Source organism: Salvelinus alpinus, chromosome 13, assembly GCF_045679555.1.
Source record: "Salvelinus alpinus chromosome 13, SLU_Salpinus.1, whole genome shotgun sequence".
Taxonomy (NCBI): Eukaryota; Metazoa; Chordata; class Actinopteri; order Salmoniformes; family Salmonidae; genus Salvelinus; species Salvelinus alpinus.
Window position 1 is genome coordinate 8,058,529 of NC_092098.1, and position 18,150 is coordinate 8,076,678.

The 18,150-nt window shown below is 43.2% G+C and overlaps 1 protein-coding gene across 1 annotated transcript; it reads right to left on the reverse strand.

Moving 5' to 3' along the window:
* Positions 1–495: 495 nt before the first annotated feature.
* Positions 496–14,892, reverse strand: LOC139536911 (cationic amino acid transporter 3-like). Its single transcript, XM_071337633.1, has 12 exons — positions 14,755–14,892; positions 7,569–8,018; positions 7,256–7,417; positions 6,289–6,490; positions 6,007–6,125; positions 5,555–5,777; positions 5,261–5,400; positions 4,842–4,944; positions 4,436–4,665; positions 4,146–4,312; positions 3,933–4,041; positions 496–3,647 (listed from the first exon to the last, which is right to left on the reverse strand). Exons 2-12 carry the CDS (start codon positions 7,933–7,935, stop codon positions 3,499–3,501), a joined length of 1,971 nt encoding a protein of 656 aa, XP_071193734.1. The 5' UTR covers positions 7,936–8,018; positions 14,755–14,892; the 3' UTR covers positions 496–3,498.
* Between the last annotated feature and the right edge of the window lie 3,258 nt (positions 14,893–18,150).

Genomic DNA, 18,150 nt, shown 5'->3' on the forward strand with positions numbered 1-18,150 from the left:
GGCTAGCTTGCCTACTTCCAGACAATACCTGGTTAGATGGTTTCAAGTTATCTAGAAGGGTGAGTGTCTAATTGTCAAAACAGTACAGTTCATGTATAAAAGTTTAAAAAAGCTCAGTTGCCCATTATTTGGGCAACCAAGGCTAGAAGTGGCTATGAAAGAGGGGTCTAAGGAGCATAGGGGGTGCAAAGGGCGTGTTTGTCGATTCTGGAGCGGTGCTTGTGACAGCGTTTTCCTCCAACACCAAATAATGGAATTTCTCATCGTAGAATGGTTTCGCATCCCTTCAAGGCACATTGAAACTCTTATGGCAGCCCAAAGCCCTGAAGATATTGGCTATTTTGGCAGTTACCTGTACATGCAGCATTCAAAAGTTGTGGATCTGTAGATGAGGGCAATTTGTTTTATGGATATGTATTCCCCCCCCACTTGATAGGATTAGGAATTTTCTAAAACAATTCCAGTTATTCTTGAGAATCAAAAAAGGCAAAATAATTTGTATTTATTATTTATTTAGAAAAGAACAATGAAAATACAGCTCATTTATACAGGCAATTACACAAAAGTATGTGGACACCCCTTCAAAATAGTGGCTTTGGCAGCCACTCCTGTTGCTGACAGGCGTATAACGTTGAGCACAAAGCCATTCAATCTATATAGACAAAGATTGGCAGTAGAATGGCCTTACTGAAGAGCTCAGTGACATTCAACGTGGCACCTTTCCAACAAATCAGTTTGTCAAATGTCTGCCATTAGAGCCGGCCGGGTCACCTGTAAGTACTGTTATTGTGAAGTGGAAACATCTACAGGAATGCCTCAGCCATGAAGTGGTAGGCAACAAAAGCTCACAGAACGGGAACGGCGAGTGTTGAAGTGCGTAAAAATTCTCAATTGCAACACTCACTACAGGGTTACAAACTGCCTCTGAAAGCAACATCAGCACAATAACTGTGTCAGGAGCATCATGAAATAGATTTCCATTGACGAGCAGCCGCACACAAGCCTAAGATCACCACGCGCAATGTGTCGGCTGGAGCGGTGTAAAGCTCGCCACCATGGGACCCCGGAGCAGTGGAAACGAGTGCTGAATCACACATCGCCATCTGGCAGTCTGACAAACAAATCTGGATGCCAGGAGAACGCTACCTGCCCGAATGCATAGTGCCAACTGTAAAGTTTGGTGGAGGAGGAATAATGACCTGGGGCTGTTTTTCATGGATCGGGCTAGGCCCCTTAGTTCCAGTGAAGGGAAATCTTAATGCTACAGAATACAATGACACTCTAGACAGTTCTGTGCTTCCAACTGTGGCAACAGTTTGGGGAAAGCCCTTTCCTGTTTCAGCATGACAATGCAACCGTACACAAAGCGAGTTCCATACAGAAATGGTTTGTCGAGATTGGTGTGGAAGAACTTGACTGACCTGCAAAGAGGCCTGCCCTAAACCCCACCGAACACCTTTGGGATGAATTGGAACGCCAAGGCCTAATTGCCAAACATCAGTGCCTGATCTCACTAATGCTCATGGCTGAATAGAAGCAAATCCACACAGCTATGTTCTAACATCTGGTGGACAACCTTCCCAGAAGAGTGGAGGCTGTTATATCAGCAGGGGGGGGGGACCAACTCCATATTAAGGCCCATGATTTTGGACTGAGATGTTTGACGAGCAGGTGTCCACATACTTTTGGTCATGCAGTGTATTTACAGTATATAAAACCTGTGTCTTGGTTTACCAGCCAGTGGGATCTTTGAGGTGGTAGGCATTTTTAATAACCGGTTTCTTATGGAGGAACCGGTTTCTTTTGTCTAACAAACCCTCAAGAAACGATGTTGTGAAAAGTAATGCCGAGAAGCACAACTATAAAAACATGTCCATTTGTACAATATACAGCATTATACTAATAAAATACAGCTATACACACGGTACATCTACAGTTATTACTGTACTACAATACCATATCTATCAATTATCCTCGCCATCTCCAGGGTCTTTGGAGCAGAGCAAATAAAGTTCAAATTTAGAGACCAATTTTTGCTGGTCATACTCATGCTCTTGAACCAGTGTCTCCAAAGCAAAATGTAATTTGGTCAAGCAGCACCACAACTAGTGACTTAACAAATAGAGTCACGAGTAGACCTGTCAATTATTTGGTGAAGCAAAAGTTTTGCTATATACAGTAACACATTAAAAGCAAGGGGGTAATCAAGAGTACACGTAAAAGACAAAACACACCTATAAAAAGCACATTACTCGATTAAAGTCAGTTGAAGGGCATAGCAGGAAAATAGATGGCTAAAATGATGACGCAAACTCGACAGCCAAGCTGCCAAGAACAAGTTTCAATGGAAACTAAAAATGTTTGTGAAAATAGGTTCACAAGAATCTACAGCTAAAGTAATATTAGTGGTAATACCTGACCAGGACTAAAATCACTGCCTTTTAAAAAGAGTCAATACAGCGCATTGTCTAGATCATACGGGTATTTCTTTGTTTGACAGTTAAATCTACGTCTGTAGACAGCTCAAGCATTCGAGGCAGATCTCTCAAACTCAAGTATTTCCATATAAAAAGGGTAGCTCGGATTTGTAAATCAGAACTCCAGAGATAAATATAAATGCATATGAAGGGGGTTACAAGAGTACAGAACAGCCCAAATGACGATACCAGATTAAAGATTATTCAGCAGACAGTGCAGAGGTGCTGGGATGCTTTATCACCCTCCAAGGGTTGATTTACCTCAGTCAATTCTTTGGATGGACCTCAGAGGCAAGTAACACAGGGACTTACATCACCATGAAAATGATAACATACATCATTACTTTGACTATTTTTACCATACGTTCGAAGACAAATGTACGACAGAAAAATCACCGGCAACAGATTGTTCATAAACGCCTTTAACATTATAGGATATGTAGTTCGAGGTCTCTGTGGTGATATTTCCATTTCATGAGACATATTGAAGAAGCTGACACCAACAAAAATAATCGTTTCTGCAACTAGGTGCACAAAGTCCTGTTAAATAGGTTGCTCTTTGGCAGGTGGAGGACAGCTCGTCTACGACAGTCATCCCAAAAAACGCCCGCGTTGGGCCTCGACACCGTTAACAAGTCTACGGAGGCCCTGACCAAGGCCGTAAACCCCACAGACACACTGGTACCCAGTAATACACATGGCCCTAACCAACAGATCCTGTACAGCTGTACTTCATATAGCTGCTGGGGGCCCCCGGGGGCTAACGATTGGAGGCATGGCCACAGCCACCAACTAGGAAGAGACTAACGGTTAATAAATACATTTAAAAAATCACTAGTAATGTTAATAGAAACATTAAGTGTTGAAAGTATTACTCATAAACTGTCCAATAAAGTGTAAGACAGATCTCCCAAAAATGAAAGGCAACAAATCTAGACACACACACATTGCAGTGTCAGTTGAATTGTCTGCCTTCACTTCAGAGGTATAACGTGTGGGGTTTCCTCCAGCCCCTAGCCGTTCAGGGGCTCATCCCCTCCGCCTCACTCTCGTCTCTCCCCAGGTAGATGGGCTTCTTCTTGGTCTGGAGGGCAGGCTCGTATTTCCGGGGGGTGCTGTTGGCTGCCTCGCTGCTGTGCCAGATCCCGTAGCAGAAGTAGATTGCAAATCCTGAGGGAAGGAGAAAAAGAGAGGAATTAAGTTGACTGAATTAAAGAGGGAATCTTTAAAAATGGTGAATCTGCCACGTCTGTTTGCGATATTACAAAGTCACTGCAAACAGTTTCCCCCCCCCTCCGATATCATTGCACGAGCGATAGAACAGCAGAATATGCACTGCAATTACATTGACCATGGGGCAGACGGTTTTCCCCTACAGCGGATTCCGTGATTAACATGTGATTCTATTGTGAATTTAGAAACATTTCCTACTCTGTATAATGTAATCCAACTCACCAATGCCCATCCAAACAGCAAAGCGGCACCACGTAGCCAGGTCCAGCTGCATCATGAGGTAGATGTTGACAAAGACACTGAACAGAGGCAGCCAAGGCAACAAGGGCACCTGGGGGGGGGGATGAGAAACAAGTTAGTCGTTTTACTGCGTACAAGTTGTATTATGAATTGGTTGTAAGCCGGGAACAAACACTGAAGTATCCAGAAACTAACCTTGAAGGTGAGGGCTTCCTTGCTCTCGGGTTGCCTCCAGATGATGACGACACAAAGGGCACAGAGCAAGGCCAGTACTACACACACCGTGACCCACACAGGCTGAACCTCGATCAACTCATCCAGCTTCCCCGCCAACACCACACACAGCACAGTGATGAGCACCGCTAGAGAGGACGAAGAGAGAATCAAAATGTGCTTTCTCTAAAAAGAGCCGCTTTGAAAACGACCCGTGGTCAACTGCATTACAACGTCATAAGTGAGAGAGAAAGAGAAGAGGCGTCACTCACAGATAATGGCCGTGGTGGCATAGACGATGTTCCCAGAGATCTTAGTGGGTAGATTCCCGCTGGGGAAGAGGAGGAGGCGGGGGGTGAACTTCTCCCGGAGGGGGCCGTCCTCCAGATCCAGGCCGTACTCGTCACCGCTGTCTCGCCCGGACACGGCCACCTTCTCCCCTCCCACCAGCTCCACCAGCTTCTCACTCTGACTGGACGAGCTCAGGGTGCCCGGCTGGTACCTGGACAGGAGGGAAGAGCAGGTCAGTTTCCAGGACCATGAGAGTCACACTGAGAATGTCAAACACCATAAGCAAATCACAGAATTGGAGACAAACCATAATTTCAACACCACAAAAATGCGGTGTTTGGCATTATAGTATATTTTTAAGAAAAAGCGGTACAAGTCGTCACCCACCTGAGGATGAGCACACAGATGGCCACTAGTGAGTAGGCCAGCAGTGTCCCTATGGACATGAGGTCAACCAGGGCAGCCAGGTCAAAGAGGAAGGCCATCAGAGCTACAGGGAGAGGGGACAATGAGCATTACCATCATACATACTATAGAAAACACAATCCACATCCCTTCAGTTGGTTATTTACTCTAGTTATTCCGGCATTCAAAAACAATGAAGAAAAAATAAATAAAAAAATAACACTTTTAAAAAGCATTCCACTGATCAAAGGGTCTATTTCGACAAGCTTCCCTCCTGCTGCACATTCATAGATTCATACATAAACAAAAACATAACAGCAGGAGTTGACTACAGTGGAACCCAGAGGTAGTAGAGCAGAACCAGATGAATGAACAGAGAGAGGGTGGAGGGCTGAACTCACATGCCACACAGCCAGAGACGATGGTGGCCATCAGGGGCGTCTTGGTGCGCGTGTTCATGCGGGACAGGCCACGGAACAGGAGCCCATCCTCTGCCATGGCGTAGATCACCCTCGGCATGGGGAACATGGACCCAAGCAGGCTAGGAGGACAACAAAACCAACATTATATACACACACACACGTAACAAAGGGAGTGCATTTGATAGCTTGACAAGAACACCAAGTACTGAGGACTGTAGAAGACAAGGGAGCTACAGAACAGTAGCCATAGTGCGGTCTATCAGCCTAACTGACCTGGTGGAGAGAGCACAGAGGGAGCCCACAGCCACGATGTAGTGAGCAGCAGGCCAGCCTATGTGGATGAAGGCCTTTGGCAGGGGGCTCTTGGTGTCCAGCAGGTAGTAGGGCATCATGAGGGTGAGGGCCGCAGACACCCCGAAGTAGGCGAAGAAACAGATGAGCAGAGAGGCCACGATGCCCACAGGGATGGAGCGCGTTGGGTTCTTAGCCTCTTCGCCTGGGGGGGGGGGGACGACGACGACAAGGCACAACATTTATTTGTCTGGAACTATGAGAGAGTAACAACCAAGTAGAACTATACATTCCAACTATTTAGCGAAAATTGGCCACCATATTAAAAAAGCTACATTTTGACTAAGTGGCATGTAAGTGAACGCTCAATCTACTGAGAACAAACGACGTGGTCCTATCTAATGTTTAGCTTTGGAGCACAGTAAATAACTCACTTGTCGTGGCGATGCAGTCGAACCCCACAAAGGCATAGAAACACGTGGCGGCACCAGACAAAATGCCACGGAGGCCAAACGGAGCAAAACCACCTGTGCCAAACGTCTTATCCACAACCCTGAGGGACAGAGGCAGCAATTATACGGTTTAATTTCTGAAGCCAAGTGCAGAGATTAAAACACAGCTAGACACATGAAAGCATGATTTAGTCAATACCAGTGCCCTATAATGGAATCTCTGGCTAAATCTCAGCTGGTATTAATCTGTATTGGAGGACTCACTCTTTGGATAAGCTGGACGCGTTGGTGATATTGGCGTTGATGACACGGTAGGTGTTGTTAAAGTCATCCAAAGTAAGGTTCCAGTTGTTTGTGTCTCCCTTCACAAAGCCTGAGATGATGACGAAGCCCAGCACCACCAGGTTGACCCCCGTGAAGATCTTATTCACCAGAGCCGACTCACTCACGCCAAACGCCAGCAGCCCTGGAAGAAGCAACAGTATGGCGTTAGGAAACACAAATCAAGTCGCATTAGGCACATGTGGTTCTGGGATTTTTGCTCACCGTTCTTGTGATCATTTTGACCCCACGGGGTGAGATCTTGCGTGGAGCCCCAGATCGAGGGAGATTATCAGTGGTCTTGTATGTCTTCCATTTCCTAATAATTGCTCCCACAGTTGATTTCTTCAAACCAAGCTGCTTACCTATTGCAGATTCAGTCTTCCCAGCCTGGTGCAGGTCTACAATTTTGTTTCTGGTGTCCTTTGACAGCTCTTTGGTCTTGGCCATAGTGGAGTTTGGAGTGTGACTGTTTGAGGTTGTGGACAGGTGTCTTTTATACTGATAACAAGTTCAAACAGGTGCCATTAATACAAGTAATGAGTGGAGGACAGAGGAGCCTCTTAAAGAAGAAGTTACAGGTCTGTGAGAGCCAGAAATCTTGCTTGTTTGTAGGTGACCAAATACTTATTTTCCACCATAATTTGCAAATAAATTCATTAAAAATCCTACAATGTGATTTTCTGGATTTTTTTCTTCTCATTTTGTCTGTCATAGTTGAAGTGTACCTATGATGAAAATTACAGGCCTCCCTCATCTTTTTAAGTGGGAGAACTTGCACAATTGGTGGCTGACTAAATACTTTTTTGCCCCACTGTACGTTACAATACATGCAAGTTTTTACAATGAGGCTATAACTTATGTGCTGCCTCCCCCAGCACTATACATTTTGGTTGACTGAAGTCCTCACCGGTTAATAAGAGCACGAGGATGAGCGCAAACAGGTCCGGGTATTCAGCCAGCACGCCCCCCGGGACGTTCATGGCCATGGACGACCTGAAGAAGTCCGATATCCTCTGCTCCACCAGGCTATCGAAATTAGAGCTCCAGGCTCGGGCCACACTGGCTGTACCTAAAAAGGACCATGGAGAAGAAGTTAACGTCATGGAAACCGTCGACCAAACTCAAGAGGATAAGGCAGACTAGAGACTAACCACAGTGAACATTGTGGCTCAACGCAAAAGCCTTTGAAAACGGAAGCAATTTCCAATCTACTAACTCACCGAGGACATAGGAGAGGATGAGGTTCCACCCCGTGATGAAAGCCCAGATCTCGCCAACCGTCACGTAGCTGTACAGGTACGCCGAACCAGTCTTGGGTACGCGGGCGCCAAACTCGGCGTAACAGAGTCCGGCCAGCATGGAGGAGAGCGCAGCGATGAGGAAGCAGAGCACGATGGCAGGACCAGCCTTCTCCCTGGCTACCTCACCAGCCAGGACGTACACCCCTGCCCCTAGCGTAGAGCCCACCCCCAGCGCCACCAGGTCCAGTGTGGAGAGGCAGCGGGCGAAGCGGCTTCCCTCATCGGAGCAGTCCAGTACCCTGCGTCGCAACAAGATCCGGCCAAAGGAGGCCATCTTGTCTACCATGGTCACGTCTGCGGAGGGAGCTGCGAAGCTGAAGGGGTTGACTGAGCAGAGCTGCGAAGAGTTGAGACGGAGCAGGAGAGATCCTATGATCAAACAGAGGGGAAGCAGATTGATGAGTGACTATGGGAAATAATAGGCACCGTTTAATCTAGCTGTTTGTTGCTTTACTTTGTTCCGTGCGGATCCCTTGTTAGCCAACCAACCGTCTCTGTGATAACGAACTGACTGATTAGCTCTCATGTGCGTATTTAGTCAAGTTGATACGTTACATGTCTGTATGGTGCCACACTAGTTTGTTTCCTCCTACTCGGGTACTTCCAGTAAAGTTTTAATTCCCCTCCTGCAGGTTTCCAGACAAGCAAACCACATTCTTCTAAGGAACAGCATGCTGCTATTATGCGGCTTCCCAGAATTACATTTCCCCACCTTCAATAGTGGTTTATAAAAAAAAAAATTCTAAACATGACCTGACCGGTAGAGAGCTTCGATAAGCAGACATGGAAGTGAACACCAATCTCTCTGTGCCTCGCTATTCACTAATAACCTTACTGGTTGACTACAATTTTAAAAGACATGGGCAATTCCCAATGACTCAGATCCTTCACTTTAAAAATGTTTGCCAAACCAAAAGTTGAACAAACCATACAACTCTATGCACAATGACAACTTTTAAAATGGAGAAAAAAATGCAGATGCAAACTTTGGTAACAGAATTACAGTAAAATCTCCCTCGGTTGTATTCTGTTAGCAAATTTTGTACCGGCAGTTCTTCCTATAAATGTGTTTTTGTAAAATGCGTGTACATCTTTAAAAAGTAGTCCTTGTCCATAGAGCTCTATGATTTGTTCAACTTTGAAATCAAAATGGTTGTTGTTTGGTATACGTTTTACAGTGAACAATCTGAGTCTCGGCGTAATCCCATTACCGTGGAATTGCCCACATGCCGACCCCCTTTAAGTCATCAGAAACAATCGTTGTGTAGTCTATTATACGGCAGTACGCAATAGAACATCTTGAATAGAGGCCCGTATCATGTCAAAATACAGAGTTAGAATTCAAAACCAAATGAAGTGATAGCACTTAGTAAGACAACCACTTGGCATTTAGCCTACATAGATAAAAAGCTGATTTTTCATATTATCAAAGTTCACTGTCACAAGGTTCATTTGCCTTCCTCCAAGAGCTAGGCAGTAGATCGGCCCTACCCTAGCAGAACAACGCCAACTCAAGTGTTATAACAAGTCTTCAAATTGGGATCCCACTTTCTATTACAACTAGCATGTCCCACAAAAGAAAAAAAGGTGACAACAGCACAACATTTCAAGCAAAACTTCTGCTCAGCAATCTCGTGTAACGACAACAAATAATAGCATTCACGTCAGCGATGTAGTGTTTTGGCATCTCTAGGGGCAGGCTGACTAATACTGATAGCACCACTTACAACAAACCCCGGCCCCTTCAGCTCAAGGACAGACAGCATCTCTATCTGTGCAGGTGCCAGACTGCAGGGACACTCACACACACAACCACCTCATAAGCATTGGAGGCTCTGGTCACATGACCTTGTCTGACTGGCAGCAGCTGTCCACACAGCTCCATGTTGACATTAAGCACGTTGCACAGAACGTCTGGTCCCTGTCCCGACCAACCGTAAGGTCATCATGGCTACTGCTTATTCGAGATATCCGAGACGCTGCCTCTTCAGCAGCACACCAAACACTCCACAAAAGGTTGGCGACTTGGAGGTGTAGCTTAGCCTCTTAACACCTATAATAATAGTCAAATAATAATAATAATAAATGTTTTCGGGCCCATTCTACGTTGTTATCCATAGAACACTGTGCACAATCACCGGAAGGTTATTGAGAAAACAATTTGCAAACACAGAACAAAAAATGGAATGTCAGTAAAATAAACATATCCACTGGCCTTTGAAGGTAACAGGAAATTAAAACTGTTCAAAAATAACTTTCATGTATCAGTCATTGTAGTTACTGTCACAAACTGTCTACAGGGAAAATAGTCAATGCTGGTTTGATCGGGCAGTCAGCCTGGGCTAGATTCCGTGATTGGATCACAATGGTGCAACCAACTATATTCCATCCTGCACTTGGACATGCACAATGGCTTCCTTATTGAAGTCTGCATGGGCTTGGCATATCCACCTTGTAACTTAAACCAGTGTTTAAAAAAACAAAACCACACCATGGCTGTGCTTTCTAGGGGTTATGATTGAACAACGGAATAGTTAAGCAAGACTGAAACCGCATACAGGGTCCGCTCTGCTGAAGAGTTGCATTAGCTGTTTTAGGAGGCCGGCGGGCAGGGCAGGCGTCATCTCCGGCCCTGGGAAAGGTTCACTTCTGGGAGTCCCCCTGCATGCGATTAATGTGCGGCGCCTGAGAGGTTTAGTCTGTTCTGCCCACACAGTAAGCTCTGGAGGTAGGCCACCCTGCGTCACCTAGACCAACTAGGCTAATCTTTTCCTTGTGGTCTTCACGAGGGGTGGCTGGCCTCTGTGAAACAGCGGCGGCTTCAGACCAGGTTGTGAAGACACCAACACGCAGCTCCTATAATTTACCACCTGGAAGCTCAAATCAGGCATGCTCGTTGGAGCCTCTAGGCCAAAGGGTTTAGTGGGACTCTTTTCCTGTAATAGGTAGGCTATAGTATACAAAGGGTAGGAGTACTTCAACCACTTAAAGAGCATTAAAAACTAGGCCTAGTCTAATTGCCTAATACTTGGGCTGGGAATTGCCAGGGACATCACAATACGATATTATCACAATATTTCGGTGCCGATACGAAATGTATCGATATCCGATACTGTAATTTGATTGCGATTCGATGTTCCAAATATTGCTCACCTCTGCCGCAGAGGGACAAGAGAGCCATGGTATTGCTACCTAATACCATATGGATTAGATTTAGGTTTATGTTATGAGGCTTTTAACTAGGTCTTCCAGCACACAAGTAACCACCCGGCGGAAGCTTCCGCAGATACTGTATATTATTTGCCTCACTGAGCTTTTCCAAAGCACCTGCTGCAACAGACTAAGAGGATTATCTTAGCTCAATCTCATTAGACTGTTGCTCACTCCACACAAAGCACTTTTGGGGGGTTTTGACTCACTGTCTAGCCTTAACTCTGCCATCACGATACGGTATTATGATTAGCCTAGTTTGTTATCAGGGTGTCCTAAGCTTCCTAGGCTTTAAGATAGCATATGAAATAAACAAAAGTTAAGACCTAGGCCCTCATCGTTAGCTAACTTATGATACTATATAAAGTGGAAAGACTGGGTTCCCTTATTGGTTAGTGTTCCTGCTCACTGGTAGTAGGTTCACGACATGGTGGGATCTGTGTCTGTACAATGAAATCATGCGAGAAACGGCCGTAGAGTCACGCAATGATATGGTGTGGTCCTCCCAGAGCAATTTAGGAAACCATGCAGTTTATTAGGCTAGAGATTAAATAACTTGAGGAACTTCACAGGGTGGTGAAAGTGCACGGTGATCTTGATGCTCCTTTCCAATAAATATTGAGGGTCTGATTCTGGCGGCTTGACGATCGATGCGTGACAAATAAAAACAAACATTCTCACTCATCCATAATGATGATGTCATCGTGTAGAAGCTGGTGGCTAGAGTACATGCGCCAAGACCAGAGTAGGCACATTTGCTATTTGGCGCAACAGTTTTGTGACAAAACTATCGAGTTGAAAATGCGATGGAAACACATTGAACTTTAGACGTTTATTCGGCACATGTACCTTTTCACTTAAGGTTTCATTGTGTGCACTGTCATCACCCACTGATTTTTATCTGCAATAAGTCCGTTCGGTGGGAACACAGCACTTGTTTGAGACCATTTGAATGAAAATATGTTGCCAAATTGGATGGAAACCTAGCGATACACACTGAAATACATGGATATGGACTAAATTTAGACAAATAATTACACACAATTAAGATAAAACTTATTTAAAAAGGCAGTTGACCTCAAAAACCAACTTCTCTGCTTCAAAACGACCGATGTTACATTGATAGTCAAAAACGGTGTAAAAATGTACTACAAAGTGTAAATAGCACAGTGTCATAAAGTCAGTATCTTAAATAGAGATTTGAGCGATTTAGGTAGTACCTCCCCAAAATGTAGCCTATGCTAAGCCCCACCCCATAATTTTGAGCACCCAACCACAGCGGTCAAATCTGATAGCAACTGTCGTCAAGTCCGACACCTCAGACAAGCGCATGTGTAAAGCCAGTCAGGGCTATGGCAAAAAAAGTCTTCTCCCTCGCCAAGTTTTTAAAAATATATATTTTTAAATTGTGCGCCGTCATCCTACAATTACAAATAACTCCATTCAAAAAAGTAAGTTAGCAGCCTGTTGGCTCTCAGCATATCCTTCTCCTTTAACTTTTCATTCCGTCTTCCATTGATTAGATATCTCCTTACTTTTGCCACACATGGAGGCTCTATGACTGTAGACTATTGCCACTTTGATGACTTATGATTGGCCAACAACAAGCTACACGTTCCACACCCCACTCATGAAAAGCAAGCGCAGCAGCATAAATTAGCGCGTTCAGATGTGTACAAGCCCTTCCGGACAAGTCAGTTAAAGTAATACATACCAGAGATACCTAACAATCATATCCAATCCGACCCAGACCCTTGACATTATTTAGAATTTAGACGGGTGCCACTAAGTTACTCAGTTGGTGGCATGCAATAGAAAAAAACATGTATCTTCTTGTAAAGTCATTCACAGTGCTTTATTAAAGTGTAATAGACTAATGAGATGGTATTCAATAAACAAGTTGTTTCAACGTCTCCTCGTGTTTTGAGTCAAAATATTTTAAAGATGCACTACGCCGAAATCGCGCCGCAATTTCCTGGTTGCTAAAAAGAGCGTTCTTGCACCTCTGGGTCCTGGCGTGTGGGACAGAGAACGCAAGTGATACGGGTGGTTCTGCCTGTCACTTGTCCTCGGCAGGCAGGTAAACAGATTGCAAAGTCCAGGCACCACTGCTATAATCTTAAATGTTCACTGTAACAAGCATATCAATTAATGGGTACACCGTATAACATGACCAGATTTGAAAATGCCTCGAAATGACAACTTTACTCCAGCCCTGCATTTCATGTTCGACAAATGACTTCATGACCAGGGGAATCATTTGACAAACTGGCTCACCATGCAATTTGTGGGTACAATTACTATATACTAAATGTTAAGCACACACAATGAAATTATTTTATCACCTACACATGGTGTTTCTTGCCCCTTTTATATGCCTTTTCAGATGTCCAATGGGGGAGTGGATACTCTTTAATAGGCTGGTGCAGAGCGCCCTTTCAGCATTCTAATCTCAGTGGGCGAGGTCACGCTTGGAGCTATGTGATGGGTGGCACACTTCATGCATCACAGACAGTCAATAGTTGTCTAGCTGTTTGACGCTATGGTGCAATCAATTTTCCAGTAAAAAAAAGGACTACTGCTATGAGCCAACAGGATCCCTTCCTCCTTCCTCAATGCCTCTGCCATGACCAGTCTACACAGAGCTTGGGGCAAATTTGCCCCTTGAACATTTCAGAAAATGTCCCTGCAAATTTGTTTTTCCATCCATCAGCTTAGAATACTAGGGTGACCAAATAAATTCATTCAATGCAAAAAGTGACCCCTTGAATGAGTCAGTTGAGGCAAAGACCCCCTATAATAAAACAAATGTTCCTCTGCATGATGACCAACCTGAACATCAAACAATTACTAAGTAAGGCGGTAAAGTTATGTTCCTTGAGAGTTGAACAACAACAACTTGAACAACTAACTGTCTGACATGAGACTGAGGGCGAACAACTTTCAACACACAGACAAGGAGTCCTCACATTGAATATGACGTGTAACACATTTTGATAGTTGTGGCTAGTTAATAGCAGCAACTATAAAATGCTGCTAGTTAGCGAACTCAAGCTGATGCAACAGCTGACGCAACATATTAAAAATGCGGTTAGCTGCAGCTAACGCTACAGCAGTCAAGCCAAGGACCCGTCTATTGTCTAGCTAGACTGGTATATTATGAAAGTTGTTTGTGATTGGTTTGTTAACTAGTTACATACCCACTGTTAAGATAAATATTACAGGTTGCACACATACATACCTACATTTCGTTGATGTGTAGTTTTCTACCTAACGATAGTTAGCTAGATAACATTATCTAACTAAACGTTAACTAGCAAAGTAATTGAACTAGTTGACTTAAGACTTTGTTTGATAGCTAGCAAGTAAAACAATGAATGGTGACACACATTAGCTTTTACACCCGACAAGATAAACTAGTTAGTTGCAACAACATGGATTTATACGGCACATCTTAGATTATAAAGTTACCTAGCTAAACACCATTAATAGCCAATATGCTAACTGGCTAAATTAACGTTCCCCGCTAAAACATCAACCACCTAGCGAACAATGGTATTGGTAACGTCAACTAACGTTTGTTGGAAGACGTTAGGTACCCATCTAACTATTTATTTCAAACAAAATAAACAGCCAATGAGTATTCTAATCCCTAAAAACATAACCAGTAATGTGCTGTTTTAAAAGAGAATATCGTTATAGTAGTTGGCTAAAGTTAGTATTTCTGACAACACATGATTGCGTCTGACAACAACATGATTGCGTCAGAATTAGCGAGAGTAAAATACTACGGAGTCTCGTGCAGTTTCGACACATGGACCACAACATCGAAACGTAAGCACATACTTTTCAGTACAATATAGTTTTTTTAAACGTGTGATGTTGGTTACTTTACCTTTGGTTTTACTTTGGAATGCTCGAAGGCTCGACAGCACGACCAAATACAGTTGACTTCACATTCGCTGATGAAACATCCCGCGTTCCTTAGTTCTTGTGTGCGTTTTTTTTAGAGGGCGGAGACAGTGACGTGGATATTCGTAGTATAAACAACCCTCCCTTTGTGGGGTGGCGCAAACCATTCATGTATTCCAGGGTACATCTCAATGTGGTACAGTGGCTTCCTCGATTCGCCTCCCCCTCCACCAATTGCACTGATCACATACGAGGTGAAACGCAATATGCTTTCATTTCTCGAGTTCTTTCACGTCGCTGCAAATGAAGGAAATGCAACAAGGAGAGGAAGCTTTTTAAAATGATTGAGATAGACCCACACCTTGACCTTTACAAAATTCAGAGAAATTATACTACAAATCCAGGAGAGATGTGCAGTCATTATGCCCATTCAAGCCCGTTGTGTTGTGCGTGCGTGTGAGTGCATGTCATTCCCTTTTCAAGATCTTTCACTCCAGCAACTGACCTAGCTCCAAGGGCTTTTCACTGTATCCGCTGTAGCTTTGTCACCCAGATTAATAGAAGGGGGAAATGGTTCTGCTTCATCTCTGCACCCAATGCCCTTGTCTGGAGTGTTAGAGGTGCAATGACCATGTTTAATGAGGCCATACTGACGGTATGACATATGCCCTTCCCAGTCCTGAAATCTCACTGGCATGCAAACTCCATAACAGGAAAGGTATATTACTCCCACCAATCAGACCATGATAGGAAAGAAGAAAACACAATTATTCTTTCTACTGTAATATTTTGAGTTTAAAGGGCAACTCTAATACTTTTCAACCTCATTTTCAGTATCTCCCCATCACAATAGCTGTGTCTACCAGTGGTGTAAAGTACCTTAGTAAAAATATTTTAAAGTACTACTAAAGTAGTTTTTTGGGTATCTGTACTTTACTATTTATATTTTTTACTATTTTTAATTAACTACATTCCTAAAGAAAATATTTTAATTTTTACTCCATACATTTTCCCTGGCAACCCAAAGTATTCGTTACATTTTGAATGCTTAGCAGGACAGGAAAATTGTGAAATTCACGCACTTATCAAGAAAACACGTGGTCATCTCTACTGCCATGGTCTGGCGGACTCACTAAACACAAATGCATCCTTTGTAAATAATGTCTGAGTGTTGGAGTGTGCACCTGGCTATCCGTAAATTAAAAAAACAAGAAAATGGTGCCGTCTGCTTTGCTTAATATAAGGAATTTGAAATTATTTCTACTTTTCCGTCCTCTTTTGATACTTAAGTATATTTTAGCAATTACATTTACTTTTGATACTTAAGTATATTTAAAACTAAATACTTTTCGACTTTTACTCAAGTAGTATTTTACTGGGTGACTTTCACTTTCACTTGATTAACTTTCTATTAAGGTAGCTATACTTTGACTCAAGTATGGAAATTGGGTACTTTTCCCCAAGTATGACAATTGGGTAGTTTTCCCATCACAGGTGCCTACATATGTGAAAACAGTGAATTTCTAAACTTTGTAGAAAAAAAGTTCTACCCGATGACATCAAAAGTTAAAGCATTTACGGTGACGTGAGAAGCAAAAAAAGACCCTGCCTCTGGCTAGAAACCCGTTGCAGATTTTGCAAATCATGTCACTAGCTAGGTTTCCATCCAATTGTCGACAGATTTTGATGCGTATGTTTAATTTGTCACGAAAACTGTTGCGTTAAATAGCAAATTTACATACTATGGTCTTGGCATTTGCGCTCTAGCCAAACAGTACAGGTAGACTAATCTAGATGATGAGATTATTATGGATAGCCTAAGAGCGAGAATATTTTTATTTATCAAACGTCAGTCAAGCATCGATTGATATTTATTGTAAAGGAGCATCAAGATCAACGTGCACTTTCACCACCCTGTGAAGTTCCTCATAAGTTATTTTATCTGTAGCCAAATAAACTGCATCGTTTCAAGTCGCGTGACTCAAAGTTTACTTCGATATGATTGTATGGTTATTATAGAAATATTTGCGCATAAAGGTGCTTCCACTGCCATTTCTCTCTCGCATAATTTATTTTACCGACCCCAAAAAATCCCACCATGTCGAACTAGCAAATTATCTGTCGGCATTTAGAAATTTTTAACAAAACGTCCTGTTTCTATCACAGCTGTTGTGATATATTTTCAGTTTTCACTATGACTTTACTGGCATAAAAAATGGATGGAAACGTGGTTACAGAGAAGCAGTAATTAGGCCCTTCTATCTTGCCTTTTTCATATTATGTAGACACTGGTATTATGCTTGAGATGATGAATATGAGGTTGAAAAGTGGCAGAATTGCCCTTTAACTTTGGGTAATACCCAACCCATTGTCCTTGCTCAGTGACATCTGCCTCCCTTCAGGCCAGCATGGAGTTGCTCTTTCAATGAACTTCCACTTTATCAAGCTAACAAAACTGCATGTCTCCCTAAGTAAAACAAGCGTCACCGCTGAAAACCAGGCTACAGCCTTACGTTCTGGGATTGTATCTGCATCTGCGCCATTAACATAACACTGCTAATCTCACTGCTGTCCCATACAGCTCATCCATTCTGTCTGCTTTCATTGAACAGGACAGGGCCTGGAGATCAAAGACAGGCTTGTGGGTTTTTGCCTTCAGTAGATATTCTGAGTCAGTCTCGATTGGCATCAAACGTGCACTCTAGTTTTCTTCATGGGTTCTGCAAAAGCTAAACTTTACTTCACAACCAGATATGACCACACATACATTATCATTGTTGTATAGCACTATCGTCCAAGACATTTGACATGGGGACATGAATGCATGTTTGAATGAAAAAGTGTGTGTGTTTGTAACCCTAGCATTCCCAGGGCTTGACATTAAGGGTTGTCCGATTTCAAGTGAACTGAGCAGTCACGCAAGTTGAACCTGCTCCGAGGTTACCCCATTGGGCAGGTGATTTAAAAAGAATAATGGAAACAACCAAACTGCAAATAACTCTAATAGCCTAAAACTGACAAGACACAATGGTTCTTACCCATTGTTTAAGTGAAAGACAGGCAAATTAAGCCTGAGATTATATATATTTTTGACTGATAACCAAAATACAAATAATTCCAGTACTGAACTTTTTGATTCCTCCCCTGTAGGTGAAAGGCAGGCAATATATGGTACTTCTGCATGTTAAAATACTATTTATATTTTTGGGCCAGTGATCATAATCTTCAGGCAGCTCAACAACAAAAGAATACTCCTGACTTGCCAGATGGGCAAGTGCCTTTCAGACTTTAATGTCAATCCCTGATTCCTATCAATAGTTGTTCATGAACAGCCCTTTCAGATCATTTCCTCCACCCACATTGTATACCCTGCTAAAGT

Bases quoted from the DNA above. Each gene is read 5' to 3' on its own strand.
- LOC139536911 (XM_071337633.1), bottom strand. From the start codon at position 7,935: ATGGTAGACAAGATGGCCTCCTTTGGCCGGATCTTGTTGCGACGCAGG. The intron at 7,418-7,568 runs GTGAGTTAGTAG...GGTCCTTTTTAG, and splicing joins CATCCTCTCCTATGTCCTCG to GTACAGCCAGTGTGGCCCGA. The intron at 4,042-4,145 runs GTTAGTTTCTGG...CCCCCCCCCCAG, and splicing joins AGGAAGCCCTCACCTTCAAG to GTGCCCTTGTTGCCTTGGCT.